The sequence below is a fragment of the Nerophis ophidion genome, linkage group LG08 (genome assembly GCF_033978795.1).
Source record: "Nerophis ophidion isolate RoL-2023_Sa linkage group LG08, RoL_Noph_v1.0, whole genome shotgun sequence".
Lineage (NCBI taxonomy): Eukaryota > Metazoa > Chordata > Actinopteri > Syngnathiformes > Syngnathidae > Nerophis > Nerophis ophidion.
The window spans coordinates 1,665,952-1,686,061 of record NC_084618.1 but is presented as its reverse complement, the minus strand read 5'-3'; the positions used below and the strand labels follow the sequence as shown (position 1 = coordinate 1,686,061).

General features: G+C 40.5%; 2 protein-coding genes and 1 non-coding gene across 5 annotated transcripts in view; 2 read left to right on the top strand and 1 right to left on the bottom strand.

The window, feature by feature from the left end:
* Positions 1–9,564, top strand: part of LOC133557181 (uncharacterized) — a 16,623-nt gene extending 7,059 nt beyond the window's left edge. Inside the window, exons 4-7 of the mRNA XM_061907447.1 lie at positions 2,789–2,974; positions 4,636–4,773; positions 4,844–5,036; positions 5,101–9,564. Of these exons, the coding sequence (XP_061763431.1) occupies positions 2,789–2,974; positions 4,636–4,773; positions 4,844–5,036; positions 5,101–5,408 (825 nt within the window). The 3' untranslated portion in view covers positions 5,409–9,564. The remainder of the gene's footprint in view (positions 1–2,788; positions 2,975–4,635; positions 4,774–4,843; positions 5,037–5,100) is intronic.
* Positions 9,565–10,868: 1,304 nt separating this feature from the next.
* Positions 10,869–10,950, bottom strand: trnal-uag (transfer RNA leucine (anticodon UAG)). The gene has a single exon. It is a non-coding gene; the product is annotated as a tRNA-Leu (tRNA).
* A 516-nt stretch (positions 10,951–11,466) lies between these two features.
* The window catches only part of LOC133557180 (eukaryotic elongation factor 2 kinase-like), a 50,680-nt gene continuing 42,036 nt past the window's right edge, over positions 11,467–20,110 (top strand). For all 3 annotated transcript variants that reach the window (XM_061907445.1, XM_061907446.1, XM_061907444.1), the window contains exon 1: positions 11,467–11,607. The gene's annotated coding sequence lies outside the window, so the exon portion shown is untranslated. The remainder of the gene's footprint in view (positions 11,608–20,110) is intronic.

Sequence of the window (20,110 nt, the reverse complement as noted above, 5' to 3'; positions counted from 1 at the left end):
GTATGTATGTATATATATGTATGTGTATATATATATATATATACGAATGTGTGTATGTATGTATATATATGTGTATATATGTATGTGTATATATATGTATGTATGTATATATATGTATCCATCCATCCATTTCCTGCCGCTTATTCCCTTTAGGGTCGCGGGGGGCGCTGGTGCCTATCTCAGCTACAATCGGGCGGAAGGCAGGGTACACCCTGGACAAGTCGCCACCTCATCGCAGGGCCAACACAGATAGACAGACAACATTCACACTCACATTCACACAATAAGGCCAATTTAGTGTTGCCAATCAACTTATCCCAGGTGCATGTCATATATGTATGTGTATATATATATGTATATATATGTATGTATGTATATATATATATATATATATATATATATATATATATATATATATATATATGTGTATACATATATATATATATATATATATATATATATATATATATGTATATGTGTATACTTTTAGCTCAGATTAGAATCATTTGGTTTTGCCCTTAATTCTCTCCTGTGTCCAAGGACTTTTTTCCTGATTTTGCAAAAAATAATAAAAATAACAAAAGATTTTCTGTTAAAAAAAAAAAAAAAAATCGATATAATCACTGTAGTATCGACCATAGTCTGACAATATACTTGGTATCGATCGGCACACCTCTGTATACGATCAAGAGTTCGAGCTTAGCGGTTAGCATTTCCCACCACGGTGTGTAGTGTAGCATTTTAGAGGTTCCTCGTCCTCCAGTGATAAAGATACCTGTAAGAAAAGTAGTTTATTTTCCGCCACAAAAGCGTGGGATGCTGACCAAGAAGTGACTTTGCACTTTGGAGGGAGGTTAGCCGTTAGTTTGCTAGCAAGAATATACATATTAATTAATTATTCAAACTATTTCTCCTATGCCGTTTTTTACATATTCAAAAAAACAATTTTGTGATAATAGAAAAAGTATTGATCTAATCACTGCAGCACCGACTCCACACTGATACTATACTTGGTATCGTCACCGTCGATATTCGTATCGATCCGCCCACCTCTGTTAACATGGAGGAGATTTAGCTTAGCAGTTAGCCCGGCTTATGGCATCCTCCTACAAGTGATGTGTGGCAAGTTTAGTTGTTCCTCATCCTCCAGTGATAATGGTACATGTAAGCAACGTTAATTGCAGGATGCAGCAAGAATGAGTCCCGATTATGCATTATCACGATATGTCGATATCACCAAAAGCTCAATCATCAAAAATTTAAAATAATATCCATCCATCCATCCATTTTCTACCGCTTGTCCCTTTGGGGTCACGGAAGGTGCTGCAGGCTATCTCAGCTGCATATATATACAAACCCCATTTCCATATGAGTTGGGAAATTGTGTTGGATGTAAATATAAACAGAATACGGCGAGACTCACCAATTTGTAAGCAAATTGTTGAACAGTTTTAGAACAACATTTCTCAACGAGCTATTGCAAGGAATTTAGGGATTTTACCATCTACGCTCCGTAAAATCATCAAAAGGTTCAGAGAATCTGGAGAAATCACTGCACGTAAGCGATGATATTAAGGACATTTGATCCCTCAGGCGGCACTGCATCAAAAACCAACACCACTGTGTAAAGGATATCACCACATGGGCTCAAGAACACTTCATAAACCATTGTCAGTAACTACAGTTGGTCGCTACATCTGTAAGTGCAAGTTAAAACTCTGCTATGCAAATCAAAACCCTTTTGTCAACAACACCCTGAAACGCCGCCGGCTTCGCTGGGCCCGAGCTCATCTAAGATGGACTGATGACAAGTGGAAAAGTGTTCTGTTGTCTGACGAGTCCATATTTCACATTATATGTGGAAACTGCGGACGTGGTGTCCTCTGGAACAAAGAAGAAAATAACCATCCGGATTGTTATAGGCGCAAAGTGTAAAAGCCAGCATGTGTGATGGTATGGGGGTGTATTAGTGCCCAAGACATGAGTAACTTACACATGTGTGAAGGCACCATTCATGCTGAAAGGTCCACACAGGTTTTGGAGCAACATATGTTGTCATCCAAGCAAAGTTATCATGGACGCCCCTGCTTATTTCAGCAAGACAATGCCAAACCACATTCAGCACGTGTTACAACAGCGTGGCTTCGTAAAAAAAGAGTGCGGCTACTTTCCTGGCCCGCCTGCAGTCCAGACCTGTCTCCCACGTAAAATGTGTGGTGCATTATGAAGCGTAAAATAGGACAGCGGAGACCCCGGACTGTTGAAGGACTGAAGGTCTACATAAAACAAGAATGGGAAAGAATTCCACTTTCAAAGCTTCAACAATTAGTTTCCTCAGTTCCCAAACGTTTATTGAGTGTTGTTAAAAGAAAAGGTGATGTAACAGTGGTGAACATGCCCTTTCCCAACTACTTTGGCACGTGTTGCAGCCATGAAATTCTAAGTTAATTATTATTTGCAAAAAAAATGAAGTTTATGAGTTTGAACATGAAATATGTTGTCTTTGTAGCATATTCAACTGAATATGGCTTGAAAAGGATTTGCAAATCATTGTATTCTGTTTATATTTACATCTAACACAATTTCCCAACTCATATGGAAACGGGATTTGTATATTTTTTTATTATCACTTTCTTAAAATGTACTTTTATTTAAAAAAACAAAAAAACTAACTCTATCATGGGCCCAATGTGCATCATTTCTATTGCCTGTATCGCACAACCCTAATGACTTGCTATTTACTATGATGCTGGGATGCTTAATGCTGATTACGTTACTATGGATACAGCTGGCCGGCGTCCACGCCACCACAGCCACCACCTTTGCCGACGGCACCTTTGACCTGGACCAGCTGGAGTCCAAGATCCGCCACGACTACCCGGACCCGCACTACCCGCGCTCACGCCTCATCTGCGTGGAGAACACACACAACATACAAGGTGGACGCGTGATGCCGCTGCACTTCCTGCAGGAGGTTTGTGTGCAACCTAGTCGCCCCTCGCCACTACACCCTTCAAATGTTTTTTAGACAATATATTCTACTTATTTTTAAGTTTAGTCTTATTCCCAAAACCCCAAAGCAGTGAAGTTGGCATGTTGTGTAAATGTTAAATAAAAACAGAATACAATGATTTGCTAATCCTTTTCAACTCATATTCAATTGAATAGACTGCAAAGACAAGATATTTCATGTAATTTAATTTCTGCAAATAATCATTAACTTAGAATTTAATGGCAGCAACACTTTGCAAAAAAGTTGTCACAGGGGCATTTTTACCACTGTGTTACATGGCCTTTCCTTTTAACAACACTCAGTAAACGTTTGGGAACTGAGGAGACACATTGTTGAAGCTTTTCAGGTGGAATTCTTTCCCATTCTTGCTTGATGTACAGCTGAAGTTTGTTCAACAGTCCGGGGTCTCTGTTGTGTTATTTAAGGCTTCATAATGCACCACACATTTTAAATGGGAGACAGGTCTGGACTACAGGCAGGTTAGTCTAGTACCTGCGCTGTTGTAACACGTGGCTTGGCATTGTCTTGCTGAAATAAGCAGGGGCGTCCATGAAAAAGACGGCGCTTAGATGGCAGTATATGTTGTTCCAAAACCTTTCAGCATTAATGGTGCCTTCACAGATGTGTAAGTTACCCATGCCTTGGGCACTAATGCACCCCCATACCATCACACATGCTGGCTTTTACACTTTGTGTCGATAACAGTCTGGATGGTTCGCTTCCCCTTTGGTCCGGATGACACTATGTTGAATATTACCAAAAACAATTTGAAATGTGGACTCGTCAGACCACAGAACACTTTTCCACTTTGCATCAGTCCATCTTAGATGATGTCGGGCCCAGAGAAGCCGGCGGCGTTTCTGGACGTTGTTGATAAATGGCTTTCGCTTTGCATAGTAGAGCTTTAACTTGCACTTACAGATGTAGCGACAAACTGTATTTAGTCACAGTGGTTTTCTGAAGTGTTCCTGAGCCCATGTGGTGATATCCTTTAGAGATTGATGTGGGTTTTTGATACAGTGCCGTCTGAGGGATGGAAGGTCACGGTCATTCAATGTTGGTTTCCGGCCATGCCGCTTACGTGGAGTGATTTCTCCAGATTCTCTGAACCTTTTGATGATATTATGGAGCGTAGATGTTGAAATCCCTAAATTTCTTGCAATGTCACTTTGAGAAAGGTTGTTCTTAAACTGTTTGACTATTTGCTCACACAGTTGTGGACAAAGGGGTGTACCTCGCCCCATCCTTTCTTGTGAAAGACTGAGCATTTTTGGGAAGCTGTTTTTATACCAAATCATGGCACCCACCTGTTCCCAATTAGCCTGCACACCTGTGGGATGTTCCAAATAAGTGTTTGATGAGCATTCCTCAACTTTATCAGTATTTATTGCCACCTTTCCCAACTTCTTTGTCACGTGTTGCTGGCATCAAATTCTAAAGTTAATGATTATTTGCTACAACAAAAAAAAAGTTTATGAGTTTGAACATCAAATATGTTGTCTTTGTAGAATATAATGATTTACAAATCATTGTATTCTGTTTATATTTACATCTAACACAATTTCCCAACTGGTATGGAAACGGGGTTTGTATAAAGAGACTTCTAATGTGGCACTTATTAGGTGCGGGCTCTTGCCGATAAATACTCCCTGGCGGTCCACATGGACGGAGCCCGGCTGATGAACGCCGCGGTGGCGCTGGGGGTGTCGGCGTCCTCCATCCTGCAGCACACACACACTGTTAGCGTGTGTCTCTCCAAGGTGGGGCCCGTTTACGCGACCGATCGCCGGATTCGACCCTTTCCTCAAGCGTTTTGTCTTGGTGTACCAGGGATTAGGGGCCCCGGTGGGAACCATGCTCGCCGGCCCCAAAGACTTCATATCCCGGGCGCTGAGGTGTCGTAAAGCCCTGGGTGGCGGGATGCGTCAGGCCGGCATACTTGCGGCGGCGGGGAAACTGGCTTTGCTGGAGATGGTCGGAAGACTACAAGAAGATCACAACGAGGCCAAAACGTTCGCCCAAGGTTTGAATTTTTCCGGCGTCCATTGCAGTCGTCCATGAAGGTAACAAGTTTTGACTCTCGCCAGCTTTGCAGAACTGTGAGCCGCCTCTGTTCGCCGTGGACGTGGCCGCCGTGGAGACCAACATCCTGCGTTTCGGAACCCGAGAGCCCGCCTTGAGTCCCTCGGAGTTCTGCAGACGCATGGCCCAGGTCGGCGAGGGGGAAGAGGACGCTTTGGGGCAGGGGGTGCAAGTCCTCATGTATCCGCATTTTGGGAATTGCGTTAGAGCCGTCTGGCATCTGGGAATATCGCCTGAGGACACGCGCCTGGCCATCCAGAAGATGCACTTTGTCGCCCGGCAATACTCGAGGAAAAAACAAAGGGGATTGTAAAACAATTTTTGCGGAAAATCCAGTCTTGAAAAGTTAGCACAACTTGAAAAAGGACTTCTGTTGCGTAAGGCAGAGAAAATGTTTAGAACAGGGGCCTCAGACGTTATTTTGCGGCCCCCATCTTAATAATGTGGTGCCCTGTACCGGGACGCCAGTTTTATGTGGTCGAAAAGTCCGAATCTTAAACAGGAACAATAGAGAGTTTGTTACAACAGTTTTAATTACTCACAATCAGAGTAATTAGTTGGATTGAATCAATATGAACACAGACAGTGTCTCCGGAGACAAAAGATGGTGCACCCTCATGAAAGGAATTAATAAGAGCACACATCAGGCTTGGCCTTCCCTTCTTATTTATATGCTCCTGATGGCCTAATTTGTATCATAACAACTTATGTAACTGTCCAATGTTCAGGGTGACTTGACCTCTCATGTCGTGTCCCTCCCAATGCATTTAGTTTGGAGGTAACCCTAGGACAGAAATGTTCAATACTCTATGACAAAGTTTAATGTTGGTGCGGCCCGCAAGTTTTATATGAATGGCGCTTGACAGTGTTGTGTTATTTGGGTCCAAAATTTGCCCCTTTAACGTTTTGGGTTGCCTACCCTTGCATTAGTGGAAAAGCGGCAAGACAGAGACGTTGCCAGTGTTGTGTTTTTTGCATCTAAAATGGCTCTTACAACGTTCTGGGATGCCTACCCTTGCATTAGTGGAAATGCGGCAAGACAGAGACGTTGCCAGTGTTGTGTCTTTTGCATTTAAAATGGCTCTTACAACGTTCTGGGATGCCTACCCTTGCGTTAGTGGAAAAGCGGCAAGAAAGAGACGTTGCCAGTGTTGTGTTTTTTGCATCTAAAATGGCTCTTACAACGTCTGGGATGCCTACCCTTGCATTAGTGGAAAAGCGGCAAGACAGAGACATTGCCAGTGTTGTGTTTTTTGCATTTAAAATGGCTCTTACAACGTTCTGGGATGCCTACCCTTGCGTTAGTGGAAAAGCGGCAAGAAAGAGACGTTGCCAGTGTTGTGTTTTTTGCATCTAAAATGGCTCTTACAACGTCTGGGATGCCTACCCTTGCATTAGTGGAAAAGCGGCAAGACAGAGACATTGCCAGTGTTGTGTTTTTTGCATCTAAAATGGCTCTTACAACGTTCTGGGATGCCTACCCTTGCATTAGTGGAAAAGCGGCAAGACAGAGACATTGCCAGTGTTGTGTTTTTTGCATCTAAAATGGCTCTTACAACGTTCTGGGATGCCTACCCTTGCGTTAGTGGAAAAGCGGCAAGACAGAGACGTTAGCAGTGTTGTGTTTTTTGCATCTAAAATGGCTCTTACAACGTTCTGGGATGCCTACCCTTGCATTAGTGGAAAAGCGGCAAGAAAGAGACGTTGCCATGGAGACGAGGGTTTTCTTACGTGCCTGGCTGCGGTCACACCGCGACACCTGTCCGTCAGTAATAACGGTCCCCGAGAATCTGAACCAATTCAAACCGTTATTTGTAGAGATGTCCGATAATATGGGACGGCGTGGCGCGGTTCTGAGAGTGGCCGTGCCAGCAACCTGAGGGTTCCTGGTTCAATCCCCAACTTCGTCACGTCCGTTGCGTCCTTGAACTTCACCCTTGCTCCTGATGGGTTGTGGTTAGGGCCTTGCATGGCAGCTCCCACCATCAGTGTGTGAATGTGTGTGTGAATGGGTGAATGTGGGAATAGTATCAAAGCGCTATGAGTACTTTGAAGGTAAAAAAGCGCTATACAAGTATAACCCATTAATATCGGACTGCCGATATTATCGTCCGATAAATGTTTTAAAATGTAATATCAGAAATTATCAATATCGGTTTTAAAAAGTTAAATTTATGACTATAAAACGCCGCTGTACAGAGTGGTGCACAGACTTAGTGAGAAGTACAGAGCGCCAATAAACCTTAAAGGCACTGCCTTTGCGTGCCGGCCCAATCACATAATACTCACGGCTTTTCACACACACAAGTGAATGCAAGGCATACTTGATCAACAGCCATACAGGTCACACTGAGGGTGGCTGTATAAGCAACTTTAATACTGTTACAAATATGCGCCACACTGTGAACCCACACCAAACAAGAATGACAAACACATTTCGAGAGAACATCCGCACCTAACCGAACAAATACCCTGAAGCCCTTGCAGCGCTAACTCTTCCGGAACGCTACAATATACACCTCCTCATGCTCTCTAAGGGAGTGCACGTCCCAAGTTCTAAGCTGCTGTTTTGAGGCATGGTTGGAAAAAAAAATGCACTTTGTGACTTCAATAATAAATATGGCAGTGCCATGTTGGCATTTTTTTCCCATAACTTGAGTTGATTTATTTTGGAAAACTTTGCTACATTGTTTAATGCCTCCACTGGGGCATCACAACAAAATTAGGCATAATAATGTGTTACTTCCACGACTGTATATATCGGTCGATATCGGAATCTGTAATTAAAAGTTGGGCAATATCGGAATATCGGAAAAAAGCCATTATCGGACATCTCTAGTTATTTGTTTTTTTATTGTGTAATTGTCATTGCCTCACACGATGAACACTACCTATATTTCTATATGACGCTGGGTAACACTTCGGGAGCCATCATTTTTTTGCGCCCGCTATCCTGGTACTTTCCCGGCTATTATATGCCGATTGCCGTGTTGCTGTGGGGAGGAAAAGCGGAGCGACACACATTGCGGAAATAACATTTTTCTTCGTGCGTAGAAAATAATAGGTCAGGGAAGAGAATACTATCCACACAGTGTCAGGTTCAAACACTGATGACATCTATTAAACAGACAAGAAGCAAGGAATCATGCAGAGACAGAGTTCAATTAAAGTCAATGAGGAGAGACGTGTTTTGGGCTGTACTCTAGTTACAGATCCAAACTACCTTCTAAAAGTCCAGCCCGCGTGCTTCCTCCCTTTATTTTGGAAAGTCCCTGCTTACATCACTGAAGCTGTCGCTGAGGGAAGGAGGTAATCTCCACAACTCCGGTTAGACACAATACATGATTATACAAAAATGCACATGTGTTGACGCTGGTGCTATGCCCCCGTCTTCGCGTTGTCTGCGTCCCGGTACCAGATGTTCGGCCTTGGCAGTCAGCAGGCCGATTGTGGACACAACACTGATGGAGACGGCTGGCTTGCAATCTTTTGGATTGCCAGCTTTGCTCAGACAAAGTGTCATGTTTGTTTGTCCTCTCAATCGTTCTGTTGGTTGCTATTCTGAATGTTGGGTTTTGGTATTGTATTATTTTGTTGGATTGATTAATAAATAAATACAAAAAAAACGAGTTTGACACCCTTGTATTTGTGCAACGTTTAACTTTGCTTAACCCATTCCATAACTCAGTTTCATATACTGAAATGCTAATGTACTTAAAGTCCTACTGAAAGCCACTACTAGCGACCACGCAGTCTGATAGTTTATATATCAATGATGAAATATTAACATTGCAACACATGACAATACGGCCGCTTTAGTTTACTAAATTGCAATTTTAAATTTCGCGCTGAGTTTCTTGTTGAAAACGTCGGGTATGATGACGCGTGTTTGTGACGTCTCGGGTTGTCGCGGACATATTAGCCCAGCACCACTTATGACTAAAAGTTGTCTCTTTTCATCACATAATTACACAGTAATTTGGACATCTACTTTGCTGAATCTTTTGCAATTTGTTCAATTAATAATGGAGACGTCAAAGAAGAATGCTGTTGGTGGAAAGCGGTGGATTGCAGCTGCCTTTAGCAACCGAAACACAGCCGGTGTTTCTTTGTTTGTTGTGAAGCTTTAACACAGAGCAGTCAAGCGAACATGTTTCTCTACGTCAGTGGTTGTCAAATGGGGGTACTTGGAGGTATGCCAAGGGGTATGTGAGATTTTTCAAAAACATTCTAAAAATAGCAACAATTCAAAAATCCTTTATAAATATATTTATTGAATAATACTTCAACAAAATATGAATGTAAGTTCATAAAGTGTGAAAAGAAATGCAACAATGCAATATTCAGTGTTGACAGCTAGATTTTTTGTGGACATGTTCCATAAATATTGATGTTAAAGATTTATTTTTTTGTGAAGAAATGTTTATAAGTAAGTTGATGAATCCAGATGGATCTCTATTACAATCCCCAAAGAGGGCACTTTAAGTTGATGATTACTTCTATGTGGAGAAATCTTTATTTATAATTGAATCACTTGTATATTTTTCAACAAGTTTTTAGTTATTTTTATATATATTTTTACAAATAGTTGAAGAAAGACCACTACAAATGAGCAATATTTTGCACTGTAATACAATTTAATAAATCAGAAAGTGATGACATAGTGCTGTATTTTACTTCTTTCTCTCTTTTTTTCAACCAAAAATGCTTTGTTCTGATTAGGGGGTACTTGAATTTAAAAAATGTTCACAGGGGGTACATCACTGAAAAAAGGTTGAGAACCACTGCTCTACGTCAACCAGCAAGTTTTTGGATGGGAAAATTGTGATATTAAGTCGGAGACTTTAGTGGATTATGCATCCTCCTCCTGCAGCTCAAAAAGGCAGCTGTGATCTTGGCTCCTCGGCTTCTCTCAGAGACACTGGCGTTCACCGCAGCCATCCGACTTTCAGGTATGACTTTATAATCTCACTAAAACACTAGTAACACAATGAGCAGATAAGGGATTTTCCAGAATTATCCTAGTAAATGTGTCTAATTACATCTGAAACGCTCCCACTGCCGCCGCCTGGAACCGTCACCTTTTCTTTTTTTTTTTTTTTAGTAGTGCTTCACTCTAACTTTCCTCATCCACGAATATGTCATCCTAGCTCAAATTAATGGGGAAATCATCGCTTTCTCGGTCCGAATAGCTCTTGCTGCTGGAGGCTATGATTATAAACAACGTGAGGATGTGAGGAGCTCCACAACCTGTGACATCACACACACATCGTCTGCTACTTTCGGTACAGGCAAGGCTTTTTTATTAGCGACCAAAAGTTGCGAACTTTATCGTCGATGTTTTCTACTAAATCTTTTCAGCAAAAATATGGCGAAATGATGAAGTATGACACATAGAATGGACCTGCTATCCCCGTTTAAATAACAAAATATCATTTCAGTAGGCCTTTAAGTGTTGTGCGTGTATATAAACATTACAAGTTTGATTTTTCTAAAATGTAAATTGTTCTAAAATTTATAAATGAGTGGGTTTTTCCACAAATAAAACAAGTTTTCTTACCCCCAAAAAATCTGCAAATATGCAGGGCTGTGATTTACATTTGCAAAAAAGGCTGGTTTTACTTATCCTAATAAAATTGCAGAATACATCAATTTTTGTGAAATGTTTTTGGGATACAGTACACCCATATTACAAGAATAGTTACTCTAAATTCCTGTAAATGTTCTTCAGCAATAAAGTCTCGACGCAAAAAAAAAAAAAAAAAAAAATTGCTGGCAGCGGTGGGATTCGAACCCACGCCATCGAAATGACTGGAGCCTAAATCCAGCGCCTTAGACCACTCGGCCACGCTACCGTTGACAACGCGTGGTAGATTTTTTGTATTAGAAACATTACCCGGGGAACTCACATTAACCGCGTTTTGATTAGCGTTTTTTATATGCTGTTAATTAGTTTGAAATAATACATTTAAATATAAAAACGTGAGTTAGGGTAAAAAAAAATTAGCTGCTAAATTGTACACTTATTACCAGGATTAAGACTTTCGCATCAGCCAGCGCTGCGTTCAAAAGCGTCGTCGCGGTTTGAGAGTACTCATTCTCCAATTTCTCCGTGACGGTAGTCATTTAAAAATCTTCACAGCAGCACTCCAAAAAATCTTAAAAACTGTTGTTTATTTAATTTTACATGAACATATCCATATTGTCGTAATTAATATGTCCGTCTCACTATCAGGGCCGTTTGTTGTCCAATTTCCCGACAGCCCGAAAGGCGACATGAAGGAAAGGGCGGGACTGCCTTTGAACGTTGCTGTGGTCCGATACGTGCCGACAGTCCGCGTCCGTGTGGCGGAACTGGAACTTTGTCTCCTCCGACCAGACGAACTGCTCGCCTCGGGACCCGCGGGGCTCGTTGGAGAGGCGGTACCGATCCAGTCTTGTGTCCATAATAGGAGAAGAAGTCAACAGTTAAACGGGTTCTCGCCTTGGCAACGACAACTGTCATCATACAGGTTGGTCTGGTTAGCATTAATAGCAGCTAATGTCCGATACATCGATTGATAACTACTTCATTTACATGCATGTAAATCGATATATTGTCCAGTAGTGCGTCCATGAAGGCGTGCATTGTCCACTTGGTCTCAGGCACCACAACAACAACAACACCCTCTCTACAGCATCAAAACATGCAGAAACAGCTAAAGCAGGGATGTCCAAAGTGCGGCCCGCGGGCACCAGGTCGCCCGTAAGGACCAGATGAGTCGCCCGCTGGCCTGTTCTAAAAATAGCTCAAATAGCAGCACTTACCAGTGAGCTGCCTCTATTTTTTAAATTGTATTTATTTACTAGCAAGCTGGTCTCGCTTTGCTCGACATTTTTAATTCTAAGAGAGACAAAACTCAAATAGAATTTGAAAATCCAAGAAAATATTTTAAAGACTTGGTCTTCACTTGTTGAAATAAATTCATTTATTTTTTGACTTTGCTTCTTATAACTTTCAGAAAGACAATTTTTGAGAAAAAAATAAAACCTTAAAAATGATTTTAGGATTTTTAAACACATATACCTTTTTACCTTTTCAATTCCTTCCTCTTCTTTTCTAACAATTTAAATCAATGTTCAAGTTTTTTTTTATTGTAAAGAATAATAAATACATTTTAATTTAATTCTTCATTTTAGCTTCTGGTTTTTTGACAAAGAATATTTGTGGAATATTTCTTCAAACTTATTATGATTAAATAATATAAAATATTCTGGCAAATTTAGAAAATCTGTAGAATCAAATTTAAATCTTATTTCGAGGTCTTTTGGATTTCTTTTTTAATTTTTGTTTTGGAAAATCTATAATAAATAATTAATAAATAAATAAATGATAAATGGGTTGTACATCCATTTAAATGTAATCAAAAAGCATGATGGGGGAAAAGTGCAAAACACTCTCCACACTTATCCATCTTTATGGCATTTTAGCTGCTTGACATTTCTGATTTTGTAACGGAAGTAAACAAAGAAGTCTAATTTTCACATACTCTTATTATGCGATTATATTATTATTAATTATATATTGAAGTACATGTATTTTTTCAAAATGTATTGTCATTATAAAAAGTGTTTTATTTTTTTTCTAATCGATTTTTGAAAATGATTCATTGATTCAGATGGTTCCATTAAAAAATGTAATATATATATATTTTAAAAATTCCTTAATAGAAAAAATGAATGTTAAAATATTTTTGGGAATCGATTTTGGAAAATTATGAATCGATTCAGATGATTCTTATAAATAAAAAAGAAAAATTAAGTACATATATATACTTTTAAATGATAAATGATAAATGGGTTGTACTTGTAGAGCACTTTTCTACCTTCAAGGTACTCAAAGTGCTTTGACACTACTTCCACATTTACACACACATTCACACACTGATGGAGGGAGCTGCCATGCAAGGCGCTAACCAGCACCCATCAGGAGCAAGGGTGAAGTGTCTTGCTCAGGACACAACGGACGTGACGAGGTTGGTAATAGATGGGGATTGAACCAGGGACCCTCGGGTTGCGCACGGCCACTCTTTCACTGCGCCACGCCGTCAATAATTTGTCTTTGTTAGAAATATAGTTTGGTCCAATTTGTTATATATTCTAACAAAGTGCAGATTGGATTTGAACCTATTTAAAAAAACATGTCATCAACAATATAGATTTATTGTGAGAAATCATTTAGATGTTTAGTGTTTCCACAAGGATAAATGTTATTAATTGTTATTAATAACATAGAGTTTAAAGGTGAATTGAGCAAATTGGCTATTTCTGGCAATTTATTCAAGTGTGTATCAAACTGGTAGCCCTTGGCATGAATCAGTACCAAAGAAGTAGCTCTTGCTTTTAAAAAGGTTGCTGACCCCTGGCTTAATGCATGTATTAATAGCAGCTAATTGTCATGCCTGTAAGTTATGTTTTGGTCATGCTATGTTTAGTTTTTGGACATTCAGTCACGTTTTTCACTTCCTGGTTTTGTTTGTTTCCATGCCAACGCATTACTTCCCACCTTGTCACACCCCTGCCCTCAGTCCCACACCTGTTCCTGATTATCACAGCCAGTATTTAAGTCATTTTCTTTCTGTTCATCATTCTGGGATCTTCACACTCGCACGCACCCTGCCCATGCTGCACCCCCTTCACGCCCTCGTTTATCTGCTTCGTGCTTTGCTACGCTGTTCATTTCGTCCAAGTTAGTCTTTGTTTATAGTTCATAGCCAATTGTTTTTGTCCAAAGTCCTTTAGTTTATTTCCATCATTTCATGCCATCGAGCAGGTGTTTTTGTTTCACGTTTGTACTGTTTAGCCAAGTTTCTTCCTCCATTGTGAGCGCTTTTTGTTGTTTGTTTGTTTATTAAATAAACAAGCATGTACTCACGTCCACGCCGCACTCGTGCTGATTCTCATCTGCATCGAAGAAACGATCCATGTCCAAGCCAAGTTATGACACGAATGGCCGATGCATCGATTGATAACTACTTTATTTACATGCATGTAAGTCGATATATTGTCCAGTAGTGCGTCCATGAACAATTAATCAATGTTTATTTACATAGGCCTAAATCACAAGTGTCTCAAACAACAACGACAACCTCGGGGGGGGAAGGGGGGTTGTTGCAGCTTGCTGCGGGGTCGTTCTCCCAGGAAGGCAGACAGACTATTCGGGACATGGCATTTAGGTAAAAACATGACTTAATTTAAACTAAAAAAAGATAAAAACAAAAATCGCTCACAGCGGAGGCACAACTTGGGCTAAGAAGAAAGCTAACGCATAAACAGACTATGAACATAAATCAAACAAAACTTACTTGGCATGGCATGAAGCACGAAACCAGGCAAGGCATGAAACAAGTCAGCACAGGGCGACTGACTGGCAAAGACAAGCTTAAATACTGCCTCTGATTAGTGCTTGGGAAGCAGGTGAGCGGGCATTTTGTCCACCAGAGACAGGTGGACAAAATGAGTAACCAAGGAAACCAGACAAGGGAGTGGAAAAAAAAAACAGGAACTTAAAGAGTCCAAAAGACAAACAGCACATGGCCAAACAAAAACATGATCAACAGACATGACATTTTATTTATTATTGGTTAGCTTCAGAATAACAATGTTATGAAAAAGAATAAGAGACTTATTATACTCTAAAAATGTTGGTCTTACTTAAAAATGCACGCATTTAGTTGTATTCTGTGTTAAAAAATATGATATGGCTCTTACGGAAATACATTTTAAAATATTTGGCTTTCGTGGCTCTCTCAGCCAAAAAGGTTCCCGACCCCTGGTCCAGGTCTTACTTAGTAGGATATGTACAGCCAGCAGAGAACATAGTGAGTTCACATAGCATAAGAACAAGTATATACATTAGAAATACATTTGATTATTTACATTAGGTTATTTACAATCCGGGGAGATGGGATGTGAATGGAGGAGGGTATTAGTAAAGTGTTGAAGTTGCCTGGAGGTGTTGTTTTAGAGCGCTTTTGAAGGAATGTAGAGATGCACTTACTTTTACACCTGTTGGGAGTGCATTCCACATTCAATCAATCAATCAATGTTTACTTATATAGCCCTAAATCACTAGTGTCTCAAAGGGCTGCACAAACCACCACGACATCTTCGGTAGGCCCACATAAGGGCAAGGAAAACTCACACCCAGTGGGACGTCTGTGACAATGATGACTATGAGAACCTTAGAGAGGAGGAAAGCAATGGATGTCGAGCGGGTCTAACATGATACTGTGAAAGTTCAATCCACAATGGATCCAACACAGTCGCGAGAGTCCAGTCCAAAGCGGATCCAACACAGCAGCGAGAGTCCCGTTCACAGCGGTGCCAGCAGGAAACCATCCCAAGCGGAGGCGGATCAGCAGAGCAGAGATGTCCCCAGCCGATACACAGGCGAGCAGTACATGGCCACCGGATCGGACCGGACCCCCTCCACAAGGGAGAGTGGGACATAGAAGAAAAAGAAAAGAAACGGCAGATCAACTGGTCTAAAAAGGGAGTTTATTTAAAGGCTAGAGTATACAAATGAGTTTTAAGGTGAGACTTAAATGCTTCTACTGAGGTGGCATCTCCAACTGTTACCGGGAGGGCATTCCAGAGTACTGGAGCCCGAACGGAAAACGCTCTATAGCCCGCAGACTTTTTTGGGCTTTGGGAATCACTAACAAGCCGGAGTCCTTTGAACGCAGATTTCTTGCCGGGACATATGGTACAATACAATCGGCAAGATAGGATGGAGCTAGACCGTGTAGTATTTTATACGTAAGTAGTAAAACCTTAAAGTCACATCTTAAGTGCACAGGAAGCCAGTGCAGGTGAGCCAGTATAGGTATATATGTATGTATATATGTATATAAAGGTATATACAGTATAGGTATATATATATGTATGTATATATGTATATAAAGGTATATACAGTATAGGTATATATGTATGTATATATGTATATAAAGGTATATACAGTATAGGTATATATGTATGTATATATGTATATAAAGGTATATACAGTATAGGTATATATGTATGTATATATGTATATAAAGGTATATACAGTATAGGTATATATGTATGTATATATGTATATAAAGGTATATACAGTACAGGCGTAATGTGATCAAACTTTCTTGTTCTTGTCAAAAGTCTAGCAGCCGCATTTTGTACCAACTGTAATCTTTTAATGCTAGACATGGCGAGACACGAAAATAATACGTTACAGTAGTCGAGGCGAGACGTAACAAACGCATGGATAATGATCTCAGCGTCTTTAGTGGACAGAATGGAGCGAATTTTAGCAATGTTACGGAGATGAAAGAAGGCCGTTTTAGTAACGCTTTTAATGTGTGCCTCAAAGGAGAGAGTTGGGTCGAAGATAATACCCAGATTCTTTACCGTGTCGCCTTGTTTAATTGTTTGGTTGTCAAATGTTAGAGTTGTATTATTAAATAGAGTTCGGTGTCTAGCAGGACCGATAATCAGCATTTCCGTTTTTATGGCGTTGAGTTGCAAAAAGTTAGCGGACATCCATTGTTTAATTTCATTAAGACACGCCTCCAGCTGACTACAATCCGGCGTGTTGGTCAGCTTTAGGGGCATGTAGAGTTGGGTGTCATCAGCATAACAGTGAAAGCTAACACCGTATTTGCGTATGATGTCACCTAGCGGCAGCATGTAGATGCTGAAGAGTGCAGGGCCAAGGACCGAACCCTGGGGAACTCCACACGTTACCTTAACGTAGTCCGAGGTCACATTGTTATGGGAGACACACTGCATCCTGTCAGTAAGATAAGAGTTAAACCAAGACAGGGCTGAGTCTGACATACCAATTCGTGTTTTGATACGTTCTAATAAAATATTATGATCGACAGTATCGAAAGCAGCGCTAAGATCGAGGAGCAGCAACATAGATGACGCATCAGAATCCATCGTTAGCAATAGATCATTAGTCATTTTTGCGAGGGCTGTCTCCGTAGAGTGATTTGCCCTGAAACCGGATTGAAAGGTTTCACATAGATTGTTAGACGCTAAGTGTTCATTTAACTGCTCCGCAACAATTTTTTCAAGGATTTTTGAAATAAAGGGAAGGTGAGACACCGGTCGGTAGTTTACCATGAGGTCAGGATCGAGGTTAGGTCTTTTAAGAAGAGGATGAATAGCCGCTTTTTTGAATGCTAAGGGAACAGTGCCCGAGGAAAGTGATAAGTTTATAATATTTAGCACTGATGGACCTAATAATTCAAAGAGCTCCTTGATCAGTTTCCCAGGAAGAGGGTCAAGTAAACATGTTGTCTGTTTTATTCCATTTACACGTTGTAACAATTCCTCTAATGTTATTTCCTCAAAACGAGAGAAACTATTTTGGAGGGCAGTATCCGCCGTATATACAATCGTGTCAGTGTTAATAGAACCCCGTTGTAGCTGGGACGCATTGTCTTTAATCTCCTTTCTAATGACTTCAATTTTCTTACTAAAGAATTGCATAAAGTCATCAGCTGAGTGGGTGGAGCTACTGGAAGGAGTCCCTTGTTGGGTTAGCGATGCTACCGTACTAAACAAAAATTTAGGATCGTTTTTATTACGGTGGATGAGATTTGAGTAATATTTAGCTGTATGTGATCCAAATGGATCCACAGGGTATATCTCCACTAAAGAATAAATAAAGAAATAATACACACTCATATTAATACCACAGCGGCACACAAGATGTCCACACGGACACGCAGCTGAGTTTTTGGCCCGTGCCCAAACTCACGAGACCAGGAAACGTCGTAATAACTGCCGCTAGCGTTAACATAACTAAAATAATCCACGTGGATTATTTTAATACTAGCGGCACCATTTGGCATAAAAATCCGTTTTTTACAACAATTTAACAACCGTATTTCGTGAATTTAACCCACTTGCTTATCAACAAGTCACAAGACAGTGTGCATTCTTACAGAATACTTTAAGAGCGACAACCAAAAAGTTTATAAAAAAAAAGAAAAGGATCGAGAGACATAAAAAAAACGTGATTTACCAGTTCCGAGCGTCGCATCAAGAACAAATACACAGCAAAGAAACTTTACTTAACTACCACAACATATTCTGCCGAAATTGCTATTCCATTTGAAATATAAATAGCCTTTTTTTTTACAGAATATAAAGTTTTACTGCTACTCCTATAACACAACGTCATTACAATCATACATAAGTGATGAAACACAAAGGCCTTTGAATAGCAATAAATCAATAAATCTATATTTACGTCGTGTTCTAGGAAAGAATCGATCTTGGCTCATGGGCGTATAGCATGGACTATCTAGTTCACGCCCCTAGGCGTGTCCGTGGATCAGACATTGGTCAGCTCAGGATCCGCCGTCTGACCGTGTTTTTGCTGAAAGGATTTAGTAGAGAACATTGACGGTTAAATTCGCAACTTTTGTTGCTGATAAAAAAAGCCTTGCCTGTACCGGAAGACGCAGATGATGACATCACAAGTGTGAGGGCTCCTCACGTCCTCACATTGTTTTTAATGGAAGCCTCCAGCAGCAAGAGCTATTTGGACGGAGAAAACGACAATTTCCCCATTAATTTGAGCGAGGATGAAAGATTCATGGATGATGATATTGATAGCGAAGGACTAGAAAAAAAAAAAAAAAGGCGATTCATTGGGACGGATTTAGATGTTTTTAGACACATTTACTAGGATAATTCTGGGAAATCCTTTATCCTTCTATTGTTTTGCTAGTGTTTTAGTGGGATTAAATAGTACCTGATAGTCGGAGGGGTGTGTCCACGGGTGTCTTGACGCCAATGTCTGAGGGAAGTCGACGGCAGATACACGGACGGCGCAAACTCCACAGATCTCCGGTAAGAGGCGACTTTTTACCACAATTTTCTCACCGAAACCTGCCGGTTGACAATTGGTCGGGAACCATGTTCGCTTGACCGCTCCGATCCATAGTAAAGCTTCACCTCGGGGAATTTTAAACAAGGAATCACCGTGTGTTTGTGTGGCTAAAGGCTAAAGCTTACCAACTCCATCTTTCTACTTCTCCATTATTCATTGAACAAATTGCAAAAGATTCAGCAACACAGATGTCCAGAATACTATTTAATCGCGCGATGAAAAGAGACAACTTTTAGCCGCAGATATTGCTGTGCTAAGAAACTCCGCGGGAAATTTAAAATTGTAATTTAGTCAACTAAAAAGGCCATATTGTCATGTGTTGCAATGTTAAGATTTCATAATTGATATAGTAGACTTAGACCTGGACTTAGACTTTGACAAACTTTAATGATCCACAAGGGAAATTGTTCAACACAGTAGCTCTGTTACAATGATGGAAAGTGTAAGGATGGAAAGGACAATGCAGGTATAAATAGACTAGCTATAGCAATGTAAAATATAACATATCTGCGATATATATAAACTATCAGTAGTAGTGGGTTTCAGTAGGCCTTTAGATAGATCAATAATTCATAAAGACATTGATTTTGATTCATTATTATTTTTTTGGAGCAATGCCCGCGGAAGGGAAAATGCGGTAGAAAATGAATGTATGGGATTTACAGTTTTGGGGGAAAAAAATCCCACAAATTGTGGGGATCAAAAAGTTCATACATCTATTTTTTTAATTTAATTAAATTTTTTTTGTATTATTATATGCGTCTGTGGAGGGAGATGTGGCCAGCGGCGAGACACAGCTGGCAGTACCGGAGGGCACCGACCGCCCACCGGATGGGGATGCACTCCCTCTCCACCGTGCTATATCGGGTTTCCCGTTTTGACAGTTTCCTGCTAATGTACCCCCCCCCCACACCCACCAGCTGTGTCTCGCCGTCAGCCCATACACGCTCCTATCCGATGGTGCTCGTCCTCAACACCATAGACAGAGGCGATGACCTTTGCTCCTGCAGGCGCGCTGGCCGCATCTCCCTCCACATCGTCAATTGTAAGTTTTTATTATTTTTTTCATGTTTTTTTTATGTACTTTT